A 27,184-nucleotide genomic window follows, 5' to 3' on the forward strand; every position below is an offset into this window, starting at 1 on the left:
CATACACTCGTGTAACTCATAGTTCTACCAGCATACAGAGCATTTCCATCATTCCAGAAAATTTCCTAGTGTTCCTCCCCCGTCAATCTACCTCCAAGCAACCGCTAATCTGATTTCTATCACCTATGATTGGTTTTGCCTCTTTTAGAACTTCATGTAAATGTGTTAAGACATAGTTTTACCTTTTGAATATTGCTGAAAAAAATACAATTTGTTTTCAGAAAACATCCTTTTCTACTTGTGGAATTAGTGGGAGAAAATATTTTTGAGGGAACCACCTCCTGAAGTCATAAATACCTACATTATTTTCTATTTTTATTGCTTTAAATAACCATCCCTGTTGATCTGGAGACATGGAAAGCTAGTCATGCCAACTATAGACAAGTGTTACCTTGCTTCTAAATGCCTGAGCCAATATTTTCCCCCAATTCCTATGTCCTTCATTGTCTAATTACCTCTTCCAGGCAGGGCCAGAACATTCCATACACACAGGAAGTTGATTTTTATCCCCTCCCCTTATTCTTTTGAGAATAAGCCTATTCCACATGAGGGGGGTCCCTCAAAAGAGAAATCTGTAGGGTCATCCAGAGAGAAATGACTTAAGAAAATACATATACGATTTCTATTTAGGACCTAAGCAAGCTCTGTCCAATGAGACAGAGCAACATCCGTGATTTTCCTGACAGTGGCAAGGGTTTCTGGTAGGGCTCTTACAGACATCCTTCAGCAATGCTTGAAAGTCCTGTCCTTCAATACAGCTATGGGCTAGTCTACAGGTCCCCAGATTCCTAATGACTCTAGGCTATCCTTACTACCATTCCAGCTTGAAAATATGAGCAAATAATACATCAAGCCAGAAGGATAACCTTTCTGATGAATCAAGATCCTGAAGCTTTATCCTGTAACTATTCCCTGGTGAGTGAATTGTCTATGGGGACGCGTTCACCTTAGAACAGCCACACGTAAGGAAACTTTGAAGGGGGTGTTCCTTTAAAAGTTCAGTGTGCAGACGTAGAGAATGGACTTGAGGACACGGGGAGGGGGAAGGGGAAACTGGGATGAAGTGAGAGAGTAACATTAACATATATACACGACCAAATGTAAAACAGATGCTAGTGGGAAGCTGCTGCATAGCACAGGGAGATCAGCTCAGGGCTTTGTGACCACCTAGAGGGGTGGGATAGGGAGGGTGGGATGGAGACGCAAGAGGGAGGGGATATGGGGATATATGTATATGTATAGCTGATTCACTTCGTTATACAGCAGAAACTAACACAACATTGCAAAGCAATTATACTCCAATAAAGATGTTAAAAAATAAAAGTTCAGTGTGGGCAGCAGTGTCATTTTTCCCTCCACCCCATCTGATTGCATCTGCCAGCTCCTGCTTCCTGTACTCCACACCTGCGCCCAAAGCTTCACAGGTCATCCCCAACCTCAGAGCAAAGCTGTACTAACGTCCTGCCCTCCTTCCTCGGGACTAGCCCAGCGCCTTACACAATACAGCTGTGCTTGCTGAATGAATCCAAATACTCCTCACCTTCCACATGTCCAGTTGAAATGTCACCTATTCTAGGAAGCATCTTCTTCCCTCTCACTGAGTACCTTTGTTTTCAAATTCCTCTCTCATTTGTCAACGCCATTATTTGCCACTCTAACAGTATCTCGGGTTATTAGTCACCTTCTTAGTTGAGTATATCTTACCCTCCCCGACTATACCAAGCATGTTTCAAAGCAGAGTTCTGTTCAATAAATCTTTGGATCTCTATAAGCACAGTTTCTCTTACCAAGTAAGCACTCAAATATTTGATAATTCCCATAGCTATGCCAATCTATTATAAATACATTTAAACTTGCAAAGATGTTACTTTTATGTGGTTGTCGCCTGTTTTGTATGCCAATGATTCTAATCTAATCATCGTTGCTTCTAAACGTGGCTTCCCCCTCCTTAATATGAACGTTCTACCATCTCTGTGCATTAGGGAATCAGAGATGTACACCCCAAAGTTATTTGGAAAAATAATTGTAGAGCAGCCTGGGCTCTTTAGATTATCAAATTACAATTTAAAAAAATCTTACATTAATGTTATCTTTTTTTGAAAAAGGATACAAACCCTTCTAAAGCAAAGGGTGCCTTAATGGGTAAGAATTTAGGTATGCTTTGATCACCTATTAATTAATCAGCTTTTAAAGGAACTTGACTTCCCCGTCAAGTTTTGGGCAAGCACAAAACAAAAAGGCCTCCTTTTGCACATGCGAGTTCTCAGAGTTCTTACACCAAAAATGAAATGAGGATAAATTGCCCATCCACACACACAGAGGTTGTCTGATTGAGTTAAAAGTTTTGAAGAATTTCAAGGGCCTCTTTAACTCCTGCTGAGAGAACCAAATCTCTCTCCATGGCACAAGAAGTAAGATGCCTAAGTTTCTAGGAAATGCAAGTGACCTTTCTTTGCAAACGACAAGGCCAAGTTAAGCTCTAAGTCAGAAAGTGAAGCCTTCAGTATCTAGCCAGCCTGACTGGGGACCACTGGGAAATACCTCAAAACTAACCACAAAGAACAAATAACAGCCAGAATCTCTGAACACCCCTTGGGCCACCACGAGGAGAGACTGGATGAGACCAAGCTCATCTAGCACAAGAGGAAATGCAGCGCCTTTCCCAGGCTCTAGACAACATAGATAGGAAAACGAAGAGGTTTCAAAGCACTTTAAAACAAAAACCAAACCCCAAAAATAGGCCAGCAAGCCAGTTTCAAAACTTCAGCGGCCCTCAAATGCCACTTCTCCTCGTAACCCTGTCCGTGTGCCATCTCTGTTCTTATCATTAGAACTTCGCCTGCATTGATCAATCCTCCCCACGCTGGACAAAAATGTCACAAGTGTGTATTTACAATGATTTCCTTAAAAATGCCTACTGGAGATTTAGCCTGTTAGCTTTCCTTTTGGATTGGCAGCCCAGTCCCATTAAGTGCACAGTGACTTTTTTTTTCTCCCTGCAGACCAGCCAGGAGGCAGAAGTGTGGTGAGCACTTCCTGAGCGACCTTCACTTTGCTCACCCCACTCATCCCTGGACCGCCCCACACTCTCCATTTCTCCTCTAGCCACGCTGCAGAGACCCATGCAAGCTGAGCTGTTGACTTCTGCCAGAAGGGCTGTTCACCCTACCAAGGGTCAGGGCCGTGTGCACCCAAACCTGTTTCCGTCCATTGCTCGTCCTGCTAGCACACCATTTGGTTAAAGAGTACAAAATATGTAGGTTTGAAGAGAAAAAGCTAGTGGTGAGAAGGAACAGGATAATAATTTGAAGGTTTAAAAAAAAACGGTGCCAAAACAGGTGTAGAAAAAGACAACTAAAAGAGATTAGGAGTGAGGGAGTGTAGAATTTTAGAAGAATTATTAACCCTGATTGTTTCACTTATGTTGTCCTCAATCCACTTTAAAGAAACCAGTGGGAATAGCAGAGGATGCATCACGGCTGCAGAGAGGATAGAACTCAAACCAGCAAACCCATAGTTAAGGGAGATGCCCTGGCTCTACGAGGCTGTGTTGACAAATGGCAGACAAATACACATTTTTATATTTTAAGCTAAGATTACATGTTAAGATATATGTATATCATTTTTTAGGATTCTCTACTTCATTCAACTGTTCTAAAAAACCGGTCCATACATTCAAAACCTTCCTAGGAATTGTCTCTTGGGGTGGGAGGGAGTATGGGCATTGGTGTGTATAGCTTTGGAATACTGCAGAATTAATCTATTAATTAATCAATAAAAATATATATACACACCTACACAATACAATACGTTATATTTTTATTGACCAATAGATTGATTCTATAGTATTGCAAAGCTATTACTATGGTCTTATCTCAACCTGCTCCTGTGATTTAAGGGTTTTTGTTTATTTGGGATTTTCGTTTATTTTGTTTTTAGTCTTCTGTGGAATTAGACAATAGCTACTCAATGGCATTTATATAACACCCATTATAAGAGAAAAGGGCAGATTTTATATTATACAGTGACAATGGCCCAGGATCTGCAATATGACAAGTAAATTTCAACAATAGGGAAATTAATTTTTGATGATATAATTTAAAAAATATGGATTAAAAGGTAAACCTTTATGTTTTGTTTTACACAAATAGCATAGGCTACACAGTTAATTTTCCTTTTTCCTGCTTGAAGCAAGCCCAAATGAAGCCTGGCACAGAGCTGGCAGGGATGGAAAGGAGGCGGGGACCGTAGATGGTGGTGAAGGTCTTCTCCCAGGCAAGGAGAATAACAGCCCTGCAATCATTTCTCTCCTTTAGCGACCCTCATTCGGTTTCCCTGGAGCCAACAGGCAGTTGAGAATGGGCAATATTTCCCAGAAATTTATTAATAATTTTCCTCACCTTAATTTGTATTTCTTAAAATATTATTACAACATTAAAGGAAAAATCATCTCTATGACAGAACCATTTTCAATTCTGGGTCCCTTTCCATTTTTGATCACATGCACAAAGATAGATTTTAGATGACTGTATCCTACTGTATGCAAATCTGTGGCTGATATATTCATTTATTTTGGAAAAAAAACTTTTCATACTTCCATTTATTCATTTACTTATTCAATAAGCATTTATTAAAGTATATGTTAGGTTTCAGGCACTATTCCAGGTACTATGAATATAAAGATAGATAAAAACCAGATCCCTACTGTTGAAAAGCTCTCAGGTTAGTGGAATGTAACAATTACAACGCACAGTATTGTAATAAATACAGATTTAAAGGCCTCTTTACCAGATTAATGGCTTCACGTCTTCTAGCTGGATAATATGACTTAATTCACACAACTATTCCCTTTCTTGATGACTTTTCATTATCACAAGCATTGCTGAAATTAACATGTTTCACATATTTTTTTCTGTTGACCATTTCCATGGATAAATTCCTAGGAGTAAGATTACTGAGTCAAAGGGTATTAATTCAGATTTTTATAGTTATTGATGTGCTTGTTAAGTAGCTTCATACAAGGATCATAAAGATATACAAAGTCACCAGTTCTTCTAAGCATTGCCAAGTCTTACCACTAAATCTGTTTTAGGATTTTCAAAAGGAGGTACCCATTATTGTCTTAATTTGATTAATTAATAGCAGGGCAGAACATTTTCTCATGGTTAAGATTTTTATTTCCCCTTGTGGGATGTGTGTTTATAGCAGATCTATCTATACTTTATCATTATTATAGTAGCTTTCTAAAATATTTTCATATGTTACATATATAATAACTTTTCATCTTTATTTATTGCAAATTTTTTTCCTGTTTGTTGTCCTCTTTGTTTAGCTAAACTTTCTTCAAATCATACCAAAATTTTAACTCTCTTTTATTTTTAGTCACAACTGTTTATTTTTTCCTCTGGAATTTCTTCCATGGTGTCAGTCTCATGAACTGTGCCCTTCTACCATTGGCACAAATGTTCTACTCTGCTGTGCATTCATTTTTAACTCATTCAGCTTTCAACAAATGTCTCCTATGTGCCCTGCTTGGCACCAGGAATAAAAAAATGGTGAATGAATGACATACTAATACAAATTATCCAAAGCTGGGAAATAGGCAAAAGGGGCCACTGCATGTCCTCCCAGTATCACGCTGGGAGCCCCATTAACTGATCCTCTAGGGACAGGTATCTGCTTGACACACTATTTACTATTTATGAGATAGTTTACAACTCTGTTAGTGTAGATGTTAACCGGTAGAAAACCAAAAGCAAAACAAATGAGTCTTGTCAGATAACCATGAAAATAAACTTTGACCAGCAGAGATGCAAGAGATTCATCCCCTAGAAAAGATAACCTCAGAGGTTACAGTTTCACTGCCCTGCAGGACGCTGTGTAGTTGTGCATCTAACTTAGCAATCTTAATCAAGTTTTCTTCTCTTTCAGTCATTATGAATACTTTGCTCTTTCGCCGTTCTCTTTGAGCCAGCCTTACCAAGAATCTTGCAGGTGCCCTCATTAGTGAGTTAAGTAAAGCTTTGATGCATGTTCACTTCATGTTTATATGAGAGTCAAGAAACCTGGCTGCCAGCATCAGCCCTGCCACTTCTACCCACATCATAGTTCACTTAACCCTTAACCTCCTCCTTGACTTCTGGCTTCCCTTTTTTTTGGGGGGGGGGGAATTGTGGGTTTCTGTAAGGTTGAATGGTATTCAGGAAACCAAAGCAATTGGAAAACTGTACTTCTATATACAGATACATGTGTCGAATCAGAATGAATGATCAGATGCTAAGTTCGAAGCCCAGGATCCCCCAGGCCTGAGGCAGTGGAGCCTGAAAAGCCCGTGCCAGTGTCTGGTGGGACACTTCACCAGCAGGGCTGGCTCTGAGAAGCCAGGACCACACAGGAACAAGGTTATGTAGTGCAGTGGAAAGAACAAGGGCCTCTAGCCAGGTGGACCTGGCTTCAACCCTCAGCCCTGCCTCTTCTAGGGTCTCTTGAGCCTCTTTCTTTTTCTACAAAATAAAGTGGTTACGATGAGTCAATGGGCCCATGCGTAAAGAACCTCGTCACTCCTGTCACATACTAGGTCTTCAATAAATGCCACTTCTTTTTCCTTCCCTGCTGGGTGGCAGGCCTCTCTGGAGGAATTTCCTCTGGAAGAGACTCAACCAGGTGATGTCCAAGGTCTCTTGAGTTCTAACGCCCCCCACAGCAAGGCCAACCAGCCAGGGGTGGGTTCTGACAGCCCATGTGAGCCCATCGCACCCACCCGCCTGGCACACGTACCTCTCCTACCACCTCTATGATGTCGCCAACTTTCAGCTCAAGCTCATCATCGTTCTGGGGCAGGTAGCTGAACGCCACCTGGCACCGGCGCCTCCGTCGCTCGCCTGCATGGGAAAAGCAAAATATTCAGACACAGCTCTTGTCTCAAAATTAGATTTTAAAGAGAGGCGTCCTAGGCATGCAGGCAAATTAAGCTGACTTGTTTCACATATGCTCTCTGGGACATGGCTAGAGGCATGGCAGCTCTGGTCTCTGAGAGAGGCAGGAGAAAGCAGAGCAATGCTTCTTGGTCTTTTAAAAGCTGCTGGGTCCGAAAGGCATGGATATGAGAAACCGATCCATTGTGCAGAAGGCAAAACCCCACCCCTGAAGCGCTGGGGCACAGTGTTGCCTTAAACGGTTTTCCGTGGATAGGGCTTTGTATTTGCTGCTGGTGACTTTTAATGAAAGCTGATGTGATATGGTAGAGGAAAAAGAATGGTCTGCTTCTAATGCTAGCAGGGCAGAGGAAATTTTTCCCAAACGTGCAAAGGAAAAGATAAAGTATCCTGGCCTTCTTCTTACTAATCATCACCCTTTTAACATGCTGGAACTCAGGCTGATAAGCAAGGGCTGATTTACATTTCAGCTTCCTCTTGGTACCATTTCAAATGTCCCACAGGAGTTCAGCAAATCCACTTTTGTCCTCTTCCCTCTGTCCCAGGGGATCCATTAACAGGATCGCTGGCTGCTTACACAGAACCAACCCAGGCACATCAAGATAAAAACCAGGGCCACACTTCACTTGACTGAAGGACCCTCAAGGTCACAGCATCTCACTCACCCAGTGTGGCCCAACAGGGAGGTCCTGGCTTAGAGCAGTTCAAGTACAGATGCAACTGTCCACGCCACAGACATGCACTGTGGGGGGAAAGAACACGCATATGGTGTGCGTGTGACGGGGCTCGGGGAGCGGCGGGGCAGAGACAGACAGACGGCAGTGGAGGCCCAAGCTGGGAAGAGGTGGATAAGAGAGAGGAACCGAGACGAGCGGTGCTCAGAAGTCTGTCATTCAAGGCTGACCACTTCACCTCATCCCTTCCTGCCACCGCATGGCCTTGAAAACCAAAGGGATCAGCGACTTCAAGGAAACACATTTAGAAATGCTTACATTATTTTTGGATACTGCCTACAGGGATTCTTTTCCTCTTCTAACCTTTCCCTGAGAAAGCAAGTCCCCGCAGGAGTGATCACAGGCCACACTGAGACCCCCATGCAGGGTGACATCATACAAAGGGGCAGGCCTTTGCTACCTCTGATGTGCTCACTGATCAATATTTATCAAAAGCCAGTGGCCTAGTTCTCTCTGTTCCATCTTTTTTCTGCCTGAACCTCACTAAGGAAGAACAGAGTTGAACAGAGGGAAGAGGGCAGAAGTTCAGAATCAATATCTCGTCTAATCACATCTTTGGCGACAACGTGAATACGCTCTACCTCTTTGTGCGAAATCACGAGCTGGCTGGTCTCGATGAGAACAAATGCAGAGCTCTCAGGCCAGTTCCCAGGCGCTAACTGCAGCGGGCAGAGTAGGGCAGCCCAGGGCTCTTCCAGGGACAGAGGGCTCACCCCAAATAGCTCTTCCCAGGCGGGAAGTCAGGAAGAACGGTCTCCAGGGTAAAGAACTCCACCGCTATTCCCTGGCTTCCAACACAAAGGAAGGGAAATCAAGCCCTCTGTCATAAAGGATACAGATTGCTCATTCTAGCCAAGAAAGCCTCGATGACGAGGTGATCTCCGCACCTGTCTCCTACCCCTTGTGACTCCCCTGCCCTCATACACACCTCTTAAGATGAAGCTGTATAAATCTTTAAGAGCTTTACTTGTTATATGTTACGTTCAAAACAAACTCTGCAGATACAATCTGAACACAAAACAAGTAAACATGACAAATGTCTGAAACTCGACACTCATAACCACAGAGGTCACCAAAGTCCTGACCAAAGTGACTTAAAAATAACATCTAAAGACCTACTGTTAGCTGAAGTCATAAAACTTAGTTAAATGTAAGTTCGTATCTTCACAGAACCCTCTGTAAAAAGTAGCATCTAACCCAACAGTACACAAAGGGTGAAGGAGAGGTGATATAGCCTTCGAGAAAAGACTAACCCAGCAGAGTCAGGACCTAGAACAGAATAATATTTCTCTCGAACCAAATCTTTCCATCAGAATTCTATAACGCCCTGTCTGGAATCAGAAAGAACAGCACACTTACTAATCTCTCTCTGCCAGGCTAGTCAGTATCTCCCCTTTTATTTTTTTATTATTATTATTTTCTTGCGGTACGCGGGCCTCTCACTGTTGTGGCCTCTCCCATTGCGGAGCACAGGCTCCGGACGCGCAGGCTCAGCGGCCATGGCTCACGGGCCCAGCCACTCCGCGGCACGTGGGATCTTCCCGGACCGGGGCACAAACAAGTCAGTATTTCTTAACTACCTCTAAGGTTATTCAACTGGTGGCACAAAGACCTATAAAACACACTGTCAACGTACAAGACCAAGAAAAGTGAGCCCGACAGGGAGGTATCCAGAGGTCACTGGTGGGAAAGGTCACCTGACATGACCCCAAGCTGAAACAATTATTCCCTCCGACACTGGGATAGTTTGTGATCTTTTCTGAAGCACACCTGATACCCATCACCCTAACTTATCTTGCCAACCACATGAGTTAAAAAGAAAAGAGCCAGAATGAGCAAACATTTTACAAATGAGGCAAGTAGGGCTCAGTGACTTACCCGAGGTCACCAAGCTAGTAAGTGGCAGTATGTCCTTGGCCTGAGTTCAGAGCTCTCACTCCAATGCTGGATGAACCAATTTAGTTCACACCTCATCCCAAGTTCTCTGCAATCTGTACTTAGCTGCTTCCCACAACACTGCATAACACAGCCTTAGGGCTTCTCCACGGCTTTCACATTACAGATAACTTCCAAACTCCTGCACTGCTGCTTTCCAGTCCTCGACTTCTGCAAATTACTGTTTCAATCTTGTTTGCCAGTTCCACCCAATGTAAAACCCAGTTCGGGGGGGGGATATTTGATGTTAGGAGACACTGCATTTCAGTGGCTTCTGTCCATCTTAAATTTAAGGGAATTTAAGGATGTCATTTGCCATTTTTTCCTTTCTTGGTATTTCACTGATGTTTACTAGTTGGTCTTGACCTTCCTTGAAGAGGTATGTAGACAACAATGTCATCTCCTTTCAGTAGCTGGTATAAACTGCAGGAAAAAAATGCATGACTTGTCCAAGGCTGTGGTTCAGAATCCTTTCGTTTAAGCTACCACCCTCACGCCCAGAGTCCCGTCCACGTGAACTCAAGTTTTAATACATTTCATCGGGCTTTTTTCTTTTTGCCACTGTGTGTGTTTTTTAGGCAGGACCACTTAACTCCTTACACATAACTGAAAGAAGTAACGGACACGAATTTTATGGACATACAAGCAAATGTATATGGGCACATGCACATGGCTTACCAAAAAAAAGTATGACTGAGGCAGACTTCATAAGGCATACTTGACACGTCTCTCTACTGCCATATTGTATGACGGCCACAAAATACACATGCATGAACATGCATTCATAAAGAGGAACACAGGCAAACACAGGTGACAAGGCAGGCACCCTCAACTCCCTCATTAGATCTCATAACCACCTTCCATTCATGACCAGCTTTGTTTAATAAAACAGTAACAGCTAACATTTACTGAGCACCTACTGTGTGCCAGAGACTACTAAGGACTTTATATGTATTAGTGCATTTAATTCTCACATTGAACGTCGAGGGTAGATCTTGGACCCTCCCTTTTACAGACAAGGAGACGGAGGAGGCACAAAGAGACTGAGTATTTTACCAGAGGTCTTACAGCTAGAAAGTGCTAGAAGGGTCAGGGATTTCAAGTCAGGAGATGCAACTCCAGAGACTGCCTCCCCTGTCTGACTGTTCTTAAGAAGAATCCTCGGCTATGAGTCTTGAGACTACAGAAGGGACTAGCTGGGCTAACATGGGACATGGTTAAGTTGTGAAACCAGGAAGTGACAAATCACAAATTAGGAGCGTTTCCTTACAGCTGCTGGCAACTGGGGCCCATATTTTAATGAAATAAAGCTGGTTGGATGGGGAGGAAATGTCGTATATTCACATTCTCTAAAAATGAAATAGCAGAAACTGCAAAGGATGCCATGACCCAGCCTCAGAAACAGCACACACATCTATATTTTAGAGCCTTCCGGGTCTTACAACATGTGAAAACTTTACTAGGTCAATTCATTCAATGACCACAAAAATATAACAACAAATAGTGCAGTGCTTGAGAAAAACCTTTGGGTACACTGAAAAGTTTCAACACTCATACAGACTATTTTTTTTTCATCCCACATCCTCCTTGACAGAACAAGAGTATAACTAAGAGGGTTGATATTTCCAAGAAACTCACTAAATTAATCAAATGGAGCCTCACCACATGCCTAGGAAACACAGCAGTATCCTGATGTCATTTTACAAAAGAGAAAACATTTATAAAATCAAAGAGGAACATCAGAAGAAGCCCCTAATTCTCAGGGTTACTTCTGGCATTTTCTCCAGACATGGCCTGGGGTCCACCTAGGTCAGAATGCTGACCTGCAAGGCAGACCTACGGAACTGCACTCTCTGAGGTTGAGGCCAGGGGCCTGCATTTAAACCTGACTCTGCAAGTGACACTGCCCACAAAAATCTAAACCTCAACAATGAATCAGAGCCACTAATTACAGGTGAGAACAGGAAAATACCTTGTTGGGAACAAGTGGTCTCCCTTTGGAGGACACTAACCAGTGGTTCTCAATCTTGGCTGTACCCTGAAAGCACCTGGGGAGCTTTCATAAAACTCCCCATAATGTCCGAACAGCAGCCCCTAAGGGGCTCCATAGAAAAATGGCTTCTTCCAGGGCTGGGGCAAAGAAAATACAAAGTGAGACTGGAATATGTGGTTATGACAAAATTAACGAAGCACTCTAAGGCTTGAGGGGTAATTTGTAAAGGACGAAAGGCTCAGCTTGGTAGGGCTTCCACTGGCCAAACCTGGGACAACAAGAGCATGTACTAAAGGATTTATTCATTTCAAAAAAAATTCATGAGCCCATAATGATACATTCACTAGGTAGCTAGGTTGAGAGCTAGCTAGATGGATGGATAAGATTAGATAGGTTTATGGGCCAAGACGGGAAAGCTCTTCTTTTCAAAAGAATGTCAACTAATGCATGTAGAAATGATAGAAACACATAATCACCATTTTATAAACATCATGGCAACAAGAGTTTCTGGCAAGAATCAATGGTTGCTAAAACCACTGGGTGAAATCCAGTTGGGGATTAGGATATTTAGAGAGTCTCAAAGTATCTCCCCACAGATTATTCATTGATTACAAAAGGAAATGGTCCCCTGAGTATGGAGAAACCTGGCAGACACAGCCTCAAAGTTCATGTCATCAATGATGGGACAAATTAATATCGGGTGCCTCCTTATGTGATGCACTGAGAAGGGCTTAACATCACCTACAGAATGCTCCCGCCCAAAATGTTTAACTGAAATCTGACTGTGAAGAAACATGCAAATCCAGATCACGCAAATCCAAAATGAGGGACAGTTGAGAAAAACTGACCTGGTTTAAAAAAAATCTTTTTAAAATCAATATCGCATAAGATTTTTTAAAGGTTAGGCGACTGTTCTAGATCTTAAACCAGTAAAGAGATTTAACAACTAAATATAATGCAATCCTTAACTGGATTCAGGGTTTCTTGTAAAGGTTATAAAGGACATTATTGGAAGAAATGGGGGAATTTGGATATGGACTAATACTAGATAATAGCATTATATTAATGTTACATTTCCTGAGTATGTTAATTCTATTGCAAAAAAAATTCTATTGCAGTTACATAGGAGAATGTCCTTGTTCTGAAGTATTTAGCGATGAAGTGTCTTGATATCTTTAATGTACTTTCAAGTTGTTTAAGGAAAAAACAAAAGGAATGTGTGTGTGTGTGTGTGTGTGTGTGTGTGTGTGTGTACACATACATACAGACACATATGTATACACATATACATACAGCGAGAGAAAGAGAGAGAGAGAAAGCAAATGTGGCAAAATGTTAACAACGGGTGAATCTAGATGGGTGTCCATTGTACTATTGTTACAACTTTCCTGTACATTTGAAATTTTTCTAAATAAAATATTTAGGGGGAAAAGGAAAAAAGATGCCTGGGCCCCACCCTAGATTCTCTGAAGTCACCGATCTGGGGTGCAGCCTGGGCATCTGAATTTTAGGAACTCCCCAGGTGATTCTAGCATAGAGCCAGGGTTGAGAGACATCTAGACAGGTCAGTTGCCAAAAAATAAATGGGACTCTTCCAGACCATGCTATACAGGCCCTATATTTGGCTTCTCCCCAAAGGGGGGAAAAAATCATACTTATTTGTCCGTGTTATCCTAATACATAACCCAGGTGAATGTTGCTGTGCTGGGATTTTTATTTCACAGGCCTTTGGGACAGTTGTACTAAGCAGTCTCTAGCTCTGGAAATGTGTTCCTGGGGCCGGGGGATGGAAAAGATGGTAGTCTCTGCTATCATTAATTAGCAAACACTGCCAGGGGTGCAGCAACCCCCCAAGTTACTGAGCAGCATTCCGGATTCTTGAAGAAGCTGTTTTTTGAGTCGGAAACATCAATTTATGCAAGGGGCCAGGTTTCCTATTTCAGGATGGAAAAACAATACAAAGCGAACTAAATAAAAGTGGAGAATCACCCATTTTACTCAGGATATCCAGTACATTCTGGGTGCACGGGAAGAGAAAGCTGAATCACTGACTCTGTGGACCCAGCATCATACCTTTTCCTGGAAAAATTCCCTTGCATCACCCTGTTTCCAATGTAAGGTAACTCAGACGAAGAGGAGGCCACTTCAGAGGAGCTCATGGGCTTTCCTTACAGACCTCTCTTGGCTGTGGCTGGACTGTTGCAGTGGAAATGTACAGTATTTAATTAACCAGCACTGTCTGGTCCCTGGAGACGCGCCTGCTCGATTCTCCAAGGGATGTGTATCATCAACATCTTTGCATGGCAGAAAACAGTAAATCCATTTGCCTTCTCCTTCAAAGGCAAAGTTCATCTGAAAAGAGGTTACAGCTATGCCAGTGCTCATTTGCTCCCAAGTCCCACCAGAATACAGGAGGAAAATGTAGACCCAAGAGGGAACCATTTAGTAGGGCCTCTGAGTCACAGGGGACAGGGAGGGAGGTGGGTGAAGTCAAAAGTCACATAAGGAAAATCAACTGAATCTTGGAGATGAAGGAAATGAACATTGACTAGGTGTCTGCTATGTGCCAAGAACCGTGCTAGGCATGTCGTGTGCGTCCCCTCAAGTCCTCACACCAGCACTGTGAGGTTAGGGGTGCTGGCCCCATCTTGATGGATGGGCCCAGAAAGCCTGGATAACTTGTACGAGGCCCATGAGTAAAATAAGTTGTGGTCTGCAGCCCTCTTCTTCCACCAACCCAAGATAATATCAGGAAGACAGAGCGGGAGTGTTATTTCCGGGGGACTTTGGATACCAAGCGAAGGATGAGGACTTAATTTTATGAGATCCTGCCCAGAGGAGGTTTCTGGGCAGAGAAGTGACAGGAAGATGTGAGGAGGACAGTGACCTAGGGAGAAGTGGCTGATGCGAAGGGGTATGCAGAACAGCTCGGGGGCGGGAGCCTAGAAGCAGGCAGAGGGCCCAACAGAGGACAGTGAAAGAGAAAGCCTGAAAAACATGGTGGGAGGAATGAGATATGCAGGGAAGGAAAGGCAGATACACAGTATCATCATCAGGTGATACTGGGGGCCAATGACCCTTCCTTACTTGTCTTTGATCCCAGTACCTAGCTCAGTGTCTGTTAGAGCAGACATGTGATCCATTCTTGCTAAATGGATGGATGAATGAACTAATGAGCACCTAGTCCACATTCTGTGGACTGTGAATCCCTGATTTTGTGAACACAAATTCCCAAAGGAGCACTGAAGAAGGACCAGAAGGGTGGAGGAAAAGAGTTAAAGCCTCAACTCGATGTTAAGCAGGGTGCCCATTAAAGGCCAATGCCAAAATGGTTAAGATGCTATATTTTATGTTATGTGCATTTCACCAATTTAAAAAAAAGACAATGCCACCCTGACCTATTGCAGGGATGGGAAGATGGTGGCCCCTGTAGTCTTGCCACTGTGCTGAAGGTGTCTCGTTCTCCACTAACACTGTAGCCCGATGCATCGGTGATACTAAACAGTGCCTGAGATACTCCTAACTGCTCTCTTCTTCCAAATTTATGGTCCACTGTCAATTTTACGTAACAGTAGAGCAGGGCTAGATCCCAACAAGAAATGATGTATATTTGATTTTAAATTTAGTCCTCTTTAAGACAGAAAATACTTGTTTCAAGTAGGAAGAAATATATGTGTAAGCATGTTCAGGGCAGCATTTCTTCTAATAGCAAATGCATACACAAACAGAGACCCACACAGGAAACATCCTGAAGGTCCACTGCGAAGGAATGGCTCCATTAATCATGGTTTATCCAGGCCATGGGAAACTCAGCAGCCAATGAAACCGGGCAAGCAGCTCTGTGTGTACTGATGTGTAAAAGGTGCCCATCGTACATTAAAAGACCAAATCACATAATATGTATATGATCCCCACATTGCAAACGCATGCACGCTTGCGCGTGCGCGCGCGCACGCACACACACACACACACACACACACACACACACACACACACACACACACCACCTCCCTCCCTCCTTAGCTCCCACCAGGGACTCTTTTATTTACTCCTATTATCCAGAACCTATCAAGAGTATGCATTCAACAAATGCTTATTAATGAATAAATGGATTCATTCGACATTCAAGTGATATGTTAGGACCTAATACAATTAAATGAATGAGAGAAGGAGAGTGTGTGTGCACGAACACACTTGTGTAGGCACAGAAGATGGTATGGAAGGGCACACACACACATAACACTCTCTGCCGTTGGGGCCCCTTCTCTGGGTTCCTCTAACAACCATTGCTTTTCTCTAGCACCGCCTGCATCCCACTGTATTTGAAATATCTCTGAGTGTCAGTGTATGTTTTTCTCCACTCCTTCAGCTCTGACACCTCTCAGTGCTTTCATGCACACCTTTTTCAACAAATGCAACTCATTTACCAACACCCACATGTGCCTCACGAGGGTTCTGAGGATGCCGTCTCATCACGAATGCCCACTCGCCATCAATCTGTGAGCCCAGGTGCCAGGTATCTAGAAACTGAGAGAGGGACGCAAACCCCTGATCTTCCCTCAGTCCTAGAAACTTCAGAGTCTAATGCCTTGTTTAAAGAAGCCACTGAAAGCAGTCTTAAAATCAGCCAATTAACACACGACCAAAAAAAAAAAATCAAGTTTCTATTGCAAGTGAAATACAGAAAGGGGCCATCCATTTAACAAGCCGAGTTTCTGCTAAGAGGAGCTACACATGGATATTTTCAATGTTAACGTTGTCACCTGATATTTCCATAGAAGCCACATAATATAATATGGGCGCCAGGGGCACAAAGAACTCCTTCAAACACAATGGCCTCCACCTCAAACTGACTCATAAAACTGGTGTGAATTAGCTGTCTGAAAGGAAACACGAACTCTGATTTTCCGGCTCATGGACACGTGGTTCATAACAATAGCATTAAGGCACATAAAGAGAATCCTGGGCCTCACAACACCGAAAAGACAGATAACCCAGTGGCCCCAGCACTGCGACCACACCGTGCAGCCCACTTGAGCTCTCAACCTCAGTTTTTCTCATGTATAAGATTAGAATGATGAGGGCAGACCTACTTTACAGAAGGGCTTGCTGCCACCTGACTCCTGCCCTTTTTTCCACTTGTCTTTACATGAACGAATATGCTAAAAGGCAGCCTTGTTCATTATTTATACCAGTTCAACCAATTTTCTTTTTGCCAACCTTCCCTTCCCAATAGAGTGAGGTAAAGGAATCACACTCAGTGGCACCTCTAAACATCCTCCTGGTTTTCCCCTCTCCTTAGGCTGGTCCCAGGGTTTGGTTTGCTCTTTCAGCACAGTCCTTAATCCAAATGACCAGGCCCACAGCAGACCACACTGGGGGACACTTCTCCAAAGCATCCCTGGCTCGATTCCCCCAGCCCAGGCCGCCATCTCTCTGGGGGAGGGAGTCTGCATGTTCAGAGGAGAAAATCTGATACAAAAGCACACTGCTTTTCTCTGCTCTAGCAAGGCTGATTTGGGCAAAATGCCCAAAAGAATTCAACATTATTTATAGAGTTTTGTTTGATCTCCTTTTAAATGCTCCATGCAGAGTCATTCAAGTGAAATAAGAATACAGAATTTCAAAGGCAAAACTGAAGGAAAATTCTAAATATAAGTGATTTGTTGAGCATAAACAAGATTTCTCCTTTCTGTCCAACACACTCCTTCTACCATCTCTATTTTTAAAGGCCTTCTCAAACTTTGTTGCTGACAAATGGACCTATGAGATCCCTAACTTTTACAGTGAAGCGGGAGGCAGAGGGAACAAGATGAGGGGAGAGTGAGTGATGGGTAGCACTCACGTGCACGTGCACATTAAGAACAGAAACAAAGGTCTAGGAAATCCCAGAAACCCTCATCTGGGGTCCACCTCTCTTGCCTAGAGAATTCTCAGGGGAAAATACCCACCATAAACAAATCTGGAGTATCCCAGTTCTCAAAATCAGTACCAAAAAATGGCCCTGGGAGATTTAGAGAATGACAGAAAATTCCACGTATCTTTCTCTTTCGGAAGTAGGGGAAAGATCTTTATTGCAGGTAATCAAAATGTTTGCTAAATTCTGACTCATTTTTTTTTAACATCTTTATTGGGGTATGACTCATTTTTAATATAGTTTCCTTTCTCATCCCTATCAGAATAAAGAGGGGGGAAGTGTAAGTTTTTATAAATTTTCTTGATGCAAATGGGGGTTTGCATCCCAATTCCTTCTTCTGTATCTAAAAGCAGAGATTCTTAACTGAGGTTTGTGGATAGATTTCAGTGGGTCTCAACACAGATGGGAAGAAAATTACATCTTTATTGTCACCACCCTCTATGCGAAACCTGGTCTTTCTTTCCACTCTGCATATAGACAACAAGCCACACTGGGATTAGCAGCACCTGTGGATTTCATTTATTCCCTATTATGTGGAGAGATATTTTCAGTTCACATCATGGTCATTGCAGCTACCTTGAAATATCATTTACCCTCATCCCGACTTCAAAATTATGATCGCTTCTAGACTTACTGCTGGATCTTGCTATTTAATGCATGAGTAAAGGAATATGTATTGCTTAAGTTTTTGCAATATTTTTTTTTTTTTTCCCGGTACGCAGGCGTCTCACTGTTGTGGCCTCTCCCGTTGCGGAGCACAGGCTCTGGACGCGCAGGCTCAGCGGCCATGGCTCACGGGCCCAGCCGCTCAGCGGCACGTGGGATCTTCCCGGACCGGGGCACGAACCCGTGTCCCCTGCATCGGCAGGCGGACTCTCAACCACTGCGCCACCAGGGAAGCCCGAGCTCTTGCAATATTTTGATACCTGTACTTCAGTATAACTGTATTCATTTGTAATCCTATGTATTTTATTTTATTCATTTACAAACTTTATTCTGAGAAGGGGTCCACAGGCTTCACCAGACTGGCAAACAGGTTCCCAAGCAATTTTTTAAAAAGTTAAGAACTTCTAATCCCTGCTCTCAAGATTATGGTTTGCAAGGAAACTCAAAGGTGCAAGGGGGAATTATACACACACACACACACACACACACACATAAAATAAAGCAGTAAACATGACATTTGGACCCTGTCTGCCATAATGTTTCACAGGCTTTGGAGCAGCACATCATGACAGAAGAACCACATTGGGTGGGCTTCCCTGGTGGCACAGTGGTTAAGAATCCGCCTGCCAATGCAGGGGACACAGGTTCGAGCCCTGGTCTAGGAAGATCCCACATGCCGTGGAACAGCTAAGCCCATGTGCCACAACTACTGAGCCTGAGCTCTAGAGCCCACGAGCCACAACTACTGGAGCCCACGCGCCTAGAGCCTGTGCTCCGCAACAAGAGAAGCCACCGCAATGAGAAGCCCGTGCACTGCAACGAAGAGTAGCCCCCGCTCACCGCAACTAGAGAAAGCCCGCGCGCAGCAACAAAGACCCAACGCGACCAAAAATAAAATAAATAATAAAAATAAATACATTAAAAAAAAAAGAGGAACCACATTGGGCAACTTGACAGGTCCTGATCCACGAACAGCCGTGCGGCACAGTGTTCAGGAGGCTGCTGGCCAAGTGCCCTCTTATTACCCGGGTCAGTGGCTGGCGAGAGCCCTGCTCTGTCATCTGGCACCTTGGCTCAGCTGAGCTCAACGCCCATTGCTCCCTTCCACGAAGGCCAGCACAGCTAATTTGCAGACTGCCACCTGCCACCGCCTCAATGTCCCCCCTCCAACCAAGCCCTGCGTTTCTCTCCTTTTTCAAACCAGTAAAGTTATGGAAAGCATCACAAGGTCCCCCTGCCACCCCAGGATAAAGAGGTCACTTGGGCTTCCGTGCACCCACAGAGCTCCAGATACACCTCTTCCTCCCAGCCCGAGTCAGCTGCACTGTCTTCTCTGCGTGCATGTACCCAGTGCCGGCTGGGCAGTCAGTGCACGAATGTTCCATGAAGGGAGGGAAGTTTGTGCCAATGTTTATAACTGCACAGGATTTGCTTGGATGCGTTGCCTGGCTTCCACCGAGGTCCCATCTTTGTGGTATCACTGGAGGATGAAGGACCCTAAGGTCAGCAAGTCCAACTGAGACCAGAGGCATCTGACCAGTTCTTAAAAAAAAAAAAAATTAAAATCCAGAAAAGAGCAATTCCACTTTTATAAAGCTATGCTCCAGATAACTTACATGAAATGTACAAAGATATATGCATAATGCTCAGTGCTACATTGTTCAGAAGAGTGAAAAACCAGAATCATCCTAAACGTCCTTCAATTAGGGGACTAGTTAGTTAAGTCACGGTGTATCTACAGGTGGACTATTAAACAGTGGCACTGCTCTAAACGACCGTTATGCCAAGAGTTCCAAGATTCTCTTCAACCTAACATCACGAATTGCAATACACTATAAACAGCACGATGCTATCTGTATTTTTTTTAAAACACCAATATGCCTGTATCACTATGTGCTTAGATTAGGTCGTACCATGTGAAATTGACACTTCCGTGGTCAAATCTCTGCAATTTCTTATGGTTCATCGCAAAAGACATGGGTGGAGATCTTCTGAGGAGTTGACCACGAGCCAGGTCTCCTCTGGGGAATATGAATGAGGAAAGGGATTTTAAGTTACTTTTTGACTTTTGTTACCATGACATTCCTTTACTAACTTTTCACACTGAGCATGTATTATTTTTATAATAAGTCTAACAAAGAAAACTTAGGGTGAATTTAAAATAAAATGTACAACTTAAATTTTAAGAAAAGAGCAGTGAGGTCTATACAACACTATAGCACAAAAGCTGCCTTACAGAGCAGGCAATTTTTTTTTTAACATCTTTATTGGAGTATAATTGCTTTACATTGTTGTGTTAGTTGCTGCTGTATCACAAAGTGAATCAGCTATATGTATACAGATATCCCCATATCCCCTCCCTCTTGCGTCTCCCTCCCTCCCACCCTCCCTATCCCACCCCTCTAGGTGGACACAAAGCACCGAGCTGATCTCCCTGTGCTATGTGGCTGCTTCCCACTAGCTATCTATTTTACATTTGGTAGTGTATATATGTCCATGCCACTCTCTCACTTCATCCCAGCTTACCCTTCCCACTCCCTGTGTCCTCAAGTCCATTCTCTACGTCAGAGCAGGCGATTTTGTTGCGATCAGAACAAAACCCGTTACTGTGGGCTTCCTCTAGGGGCTACAAAGAGTTTTGTTGCCAAGGACCCTCTGGAGGAGTGTCATTCAGAAAAGGATGGGTTTCTAGGCAAATGAGCAGTGCAGATAAAGGGACTGGGCTACCTGTAAGCAAAGGTTTTTAAAGATAATTTTTTCCCCTAAACAAACAGTTTACTGATACACATAGTTATCTCTTTGTTCAAGGCAAATAAAGGTTTTTCTCCTTTATTGAAGCAAGTCCTACTTTCCTTGGAAATGCGGGAGAGTAGCAAAGGTACATTTTAAAAAATGGTATCTCACACTCGGACTTTTCATTTTCCACACCGATCTGCACCTTTCCTCTCCCCCTGGAGGGAACTGAGTGTCATGAAAAGTGTAAATTTTGAAACTGTAAATCTAGAAGGTGTTAATCTAGAAATTTGGAGGCAATAAAATGAATGTAGATTCATTCGTAGAATAGAGAAAGGAAGAGCAGAGGGAGAGAAGTAGAGAGAAATAAGTGCACATGGATTCCTCCAACAACGCTGATTTTTGCCTGCACCGCTTGCCTCAGCACTTAAACATCTTTTTTTAAATAAATTTAATTATTTACTTATTTTTGGCTCTGTTGGGTCTCTGTTGCTGTGCGCGGGCTTTCTCTAGTGTGACGAGCAGGGGCTACTCTTCATTGCGGTGCGCAGGCTTCTCCTTGCGGTGGCTTCTCTTGCTGTGGAGCACGGGCTCTAGGCGCACGGGCTTCAGTAGTTGTGGCTCGCGGGCTCCAGAGCGCGGGCTCAGTAGTTGTGGCGCACGGGCTTAGTTGCTCCGCGGCATGTGGGATCTTCCTAGACCAGGGCTCGAACCCGTGTCCCCTGCATTGGCAGGCGGATTCCTAACCACTGTGCCACCAGGGAAGCCCAGCACTTAAATATCTTTACGTCAACAGGCTTCATGATCAAGTTTTCTATATACTATACCTAAGTAAGTCTCCTTTTGCAAGACGAAACTTCCTGGAGGGCAGGAATTGAGTTTTCCTATCTGTCTACAGCAGGGCTTGGCAAACTTGTTCTGTAAAGGGCCAGAGGAAATATTTTCCGCTTTGCAGGCCACACAGTCTCTGTGGCAACCAATTAACTCTGTGGCTATAGCACAAAAGCAGCCACAGACCGTATGTAAATGAAGGGGCATGGCCATGTGCCGATAAAACTTTATTTCCCAAAATAGGTAGCACCAGATGTGGCCCATGGACTGGGATTTGCCAACCTCTGGTCTACAGAAAGGCGAGGTCAGGGTCCAAATCAGGGACCAGGGATGATTTTTCTTTTAAGGAAGAGCAAGAAACATTGCTAAGTTTGCATTGTCAGCTTAGAAGCAAGCCCCTCTCAGACGCCTTCCCTGACGATCTCTGAGGCAGGGCTAAGCGCCTCCATCACCACCATCATGGGACAGCACGGCACCCAGAGCACAATGCTCTCTTCACCCTGATCCCACTGCCCCCACTGCCCCTGCTGCCCGGGACTCTTGGATTCTCAAATCCTAGACTCCTGTGAGCAGCAGCTGAGCTGGCCGCCTTGTAGATTATGAGAGGTTAGCCCAGAGCCCAGCCCTGAACAAGCCTTTAGTAATAATCTCAAAAACAAAATGAAGTGTTGATGGGAAGAACTGAAGGCTGGCATGATGCTGCCAATGAAAATACAGAAGCAAGCAGAAGTGGGAGTCTGACAGGCAGGAGAATCTGAGGCTCGGCCACGTGGGGACAGCTGGGGATTCCACGGCAGACAACCGAACCCCGGGCTAGGTCCAGCCAGGGATGGGTGCAGGGATGGGTGGGCAGTCCTAAGCCAGGGTGGCACAGTGAGAGACAGAGATGGGTCTGCCCTGGGCATCTCAAAGAAGAGAAGCCCCTGTCCTCCCCCCACTAGGTATAACCAGGGACGCCCAGTGCCCTACTTGCTGGCCACAACACGAAGCCAACTCAACGGGAAGCAGGGTGGAGGGACAAGAAACCTGGGCCCCAAGGAGTCTGCTCTGCCTCTGGACTTCCTGTTGTACAAGATAGACATTTCCTTACAATCTATGCCAGGTGAAACCAGGGTGTCTGTCACTTGCAGCCACGAGACCACTAACCAGCACAGGGTGGCTGAGAGTGGAGGTGAGGGTGAGGGAAGCAAGGAGGGAGGTCCGGCCCAGAGGTGAGGTTTGGGGGCTCATGTGCTTTGTGGCAGTGGCTGAGCCCAGGAATTAGACAGAATCGAAGATGCCGAAGACAGAACCATAAAAATAGCTTACACTTGAGGAGTTGGCAAAATATAACAGAGAAAGAGGTAGAGCAGGGGTGAGAGGGGTAAAGACAAAGAAGGCAAAACAAGTGTTTTCAGAAAGAGGCAGTAATCTAAAGTGCTGTGGAGTCAGGCAGGGCAGCATGGAGGAAGGAGTCTTAAAGACAGAGTAGATTTCCCCACCCGATGTGACTTGTTTTAGAAAGCAAAGTGAACTGGAGGTAGCAATGTGCCAGTTTGGAGCCCAGGCCTCAAGGGAACTTGCTCTGTTGCACCCCCACCACTGCCATATTAATGTGCTCAAGCTAGCCTGCTGGAGCATGCAAGACACACAGAGCAGGGCTGAGGTGCCGAAGGCCTGCAGCTGAAGCCGAACCAAACGCTAGCGGCCCTCCAGACACATGAGGAAGCCCAGTCAAAACCGTAAAGACTACCCAGCTAGCTCCCAGTTGACCCCAGATTCAGAAGCCATAAACGCTTACTGTTGTTTGCCACTGAGGTTTTATGGTTATTTGTTATGCAGAATTACTGTGGCAAGAAATAACTGATACAACAATGCCTGGCACAGAACAGGTCCTCAAAAAATGTTTAAAATGCACACACTCAGAAGCCCTCCTGCAAGGCCATGAAGATGAGCCGGCTCTGCCTCTCTGCATCCCTTCTTGTCCTCCTGGGCACCCTGGCGGCTGGCACCCAGAGGGATGAAACCAGCACCCCTGCCCAAGCCCCGCAGCCTACCTTCTGCCTGGAGCCTCCCTACATGGGTCCCTGCAAGGCCCTGTTGTTCAGGTACTTCTACAACGCCAGCTCCAGACTCTGCAAGACCTTTGCTTACGGCAGATGCAGAAGGAAGCAGAACAACTTCCTGGATAAGGAGGACTGCATCAGCACCTGCAATGGCTGCAACAGGCCCCAGGAGAGCTGGGCAACTGTGCTCCCCTGAGATGCTGAAGTCCTAGGAGGGCCCCCACAGGGCTGGGCTGTGGCTGCTTCTGAAAGATTTGAGCCTCCTCCTCTGCTCCCTTCTCAAACCTACCCTCCTCAGCAGAACCCTGCCTCTTTCCTCACTGCATCCTCACCTTCATCTCCCATGCCACCATCACTGCATTCCTCGGAGGGAGCAGGAATGGAATTTCTGACATCCAGTTCTGAGCGTCAGTGGTGGCAGAGGTCTTTTCACTAAAGAAGCCCCTTTCCCCACAGTGATGTTGCATATTATCTGTCAGTGGCTTCAACCTCTGGCCTTATATTTAATAAATTCATTTTCTAATTAAAAAAACACCACACACACACACACACACACACACACACACACACACACACACTCAGGAAAGATAAAGGCTGCAAATACACTATCATTCTTCTATCCTGGTAAGTTAAGTGTCATTTCCCTTGACTGTTTCTCCATATTCATCCAGCCCCAAAGGGTAAAAGAAGTTTCTAGAAAGATTTCTTTTTAGAAGTTTCTAGAAACACTAATTTTAAAGGCCAGGAAAAGGTCACTAATTTCCTACTTGTTTAGTATGTTTGTCTTTAGCTAACAAATGCAAGCGGAAAACAAAGCAGAAGGAAAGTTTTCCTGTCCCAGAATTCTATCACCCAAGTCATCCTTTACTCCTCAAAAAACACACAATTCAATTGAGGTAGGGTAACATATACGACATTTCAATGGTAATTATTAATTTTAAAAATTTCTTAGCTGATGGTAGGTAGAAGGGTGTTGAGTATTTGCCATATCATTCTTGATTCTTTTTTAAAACTGTGGTAAAACATACATAACATAAAATTTACCACTCTAATCACTGTTAAGGGTACAGTTCACTGGCATTCAGCACATTCACATTATTGTCCAACCATCACCACTAGTCATCTCCAGAGCTTCTTTCATCTTCCCAAACTAAAATTCCATATCCATTAAACAGAACTGCCCATCTCCCCACTCCCTCCAGCCACTGGTAACCACCACTCTACTTTCTGTCTCTATGAATTTGACTACTCTAGGGACCTCATTCAAGTGGGATCATACAGTATTTGTCCTTTTATGACTGGCTTCTTTTACTTAGCATAATGTTCTCAAGATTCATCCATGTTGTAGCACATATCAGAATTTCTTCCTTTTTAGGGCTGAATAATATTCCATTGCATGGATAGAGCACTTTTGTTTATCCATTCATCCATTGATAGACACTTGGGTTGCTCCTACCTTTTGCCTATAGTGAATAATGCTGCTACGAACATAGGTGTATAAATACCTGTTCAAGTCCCTTCTTGAGCTGATTTTACATATCTTTATTAAAACCTTATTTTGAAATATGAAACAGGCTAAAAGACCTACATCACTTAGCTAGCAGTCTTCACGCATCATCTAACCAAGTTGGGGGAATGGAATTGGTACCCACAGTTTGCAAGTTAACCCAATTTGCCATGAATGATTTTATCCCACACCTACTGATATAAAAATGGAGATAATAGGGAAAAGCCTTTTGGGGGAGGTAGGATTCTGAAACATGCTAATGTGAACGCAAAATGAATACACATCTCCCCACCCATTCAACCCTGCACAATCAAGCTGAGTAAAGAGCCCGCACTGCCGTACAGTGGGCAAGAACAAGTGGCTTACCAAAGGCAGAAACGCTGTTTTAAATTCATTACCCAATAAAACCACCATGGGGCTCTCTCAGCAAAGAACCAAAATCCTCTAAAGCTCTCCAGAAATTTCTGACAGGGCATGTGGGAACCTGATTCATCCAACAAACATTTGTTGGCCACAGGAGCTCGAATGGGCTGTGGAGAATATGTAGAATGGATCCCAATATTCCTTCCTCGGGACCCTGGATAGCGTTTGCAAAGAGAAGAGTGGGATCCTTTAGCTTTTTAACATTCCAAAGGGCTTAACAGCCAAAATGAGGGCACACAGGTTAAAATGTTTCACAGGACTATATATAAACAGTACCATGACCCTAATCTGAAGACCTAGTTATGTGCTAACACAGATAAGGAAATTTGTCATCCAAAGAGTCAAAAACTTTTATAAAGGATCCCCAGATTTAAAAAATACTGAAAACTTCTCAATCAACCTTCCAATCTGCAGAGGAAGAAACTGATGCTTCAAAGGTGAAATGACCTTCCCAAGATTGCTAATGGCTGTGAGAGCTGTGAACTATCTGAATGTCTCGTAAGTCCTCGAATGAAGGTCTCTGACTCATCCTGGGCAGAAGTATAAGGGAGAAAAAGGCACACAAATGGTTTTCCAGCCTCAGTGAACTCACAGTCAAGTTCTAAGCCCCCGAAAATGGATAGGATATTTGTCAACTGTTATCAAGTCTTGCTGGTTACCCAGGCCCCACCTGCCTCTGGCAATATGCAATCTAAAAGTTGAAAGGGAGGCCGTCCGAGAGTCGGTCTGGTTTGGTTTGGTTTCAATACAAAGCTGACACTCCTCAGCTCTAATAAATGATCACTTTCCATTTTCCACTTCAACTTGGGCTTTTGATAGAATGAGTCCATACGTCAATATGAACAGATCGATACAGTTCATAATTTATGAAGATGTAGGCAGAGGGAGAGATTGATCCTGCAGAACCACCCAACTGAGGCTTGCCTCTCTTCCTCTCTTCCTTCTTGCTGCTTAGGTTGGTGATTTTTAAATTTATTAACACCTCCACCTGAGATGATCAGCAAGGAATGAGAAAAGTGAAATAGCATCCTACATAAGCCTTTCTAATAAACTGCAAAAGGGTGTCTGCGGGTCTAACGTGGATTTCAATGATCCATGTTATTCCAGTCAAGCCTCCACAAATGTAAATAAGAGCTGGTGACACACATTTAATATACGCAGATATATGCACACCCCAGGACCTAGTTCCAGAATGAGATGGAGCTTAAAGAGTAAGACATCACAGAGGGAGGATGGAGAGGGAGCCAGGGGGACACGGAAGGAAGAAAGGAAAGAGAGAAGGTGGGAAGGAGGCTCTTAAGCACAACTGTGAATTGCACACAAATTCTGTGCAAGAAGGTCAGGGCTACAGAGCCCAAGCTTAGGAGGCAAGTGTGAAGTATGTTTTGTTTTTTTTGTTTGTTTGTTTGTTCGTTTTTTGTGGTACGCGGGCCTCTCACTGCTGTGGCCTCTCCCGTTGCGGAGC

At 44.0% G+C, this 27,184-nt stretch overlaps 1 protein-coding gene across 1 annotated transcript in view; it reads right to left on the reverse strand.

Moving 5' to 3' along the window:
* The window catches only part of SH3KBP1 (SH3 domain containing kinase binding protein 1), a 344,251-nt gene that overhangs the window by 157,339 nt on the left and 159,728 nt on the right, over positions 1–27,184 (reverse strand). Inside the window, exon 4 of the mRNA XM_082864220.1 lies at positions 6,778–6,881. Coding sequence (XP_082720346.1) covers positions 6,778–6,881 — 104 coding nt within the window. The remainder of the gene's footprint in view (positions 1–6,777; positions 6,882–27,184) is intronic.

This window comes from Leucopleurus acutus, assembly GCF_964270905.1.
Source record: "Leucopleurus acutus genome assembly, chromosome: X".
In the NCBI taxonomy this organism is placed as follows: Eukaryota; Metazoa; Chordata; class Mammalia; order Artiodactyla; family Delphinidae; genus Leucopleurus; species Leucopleurus acutus.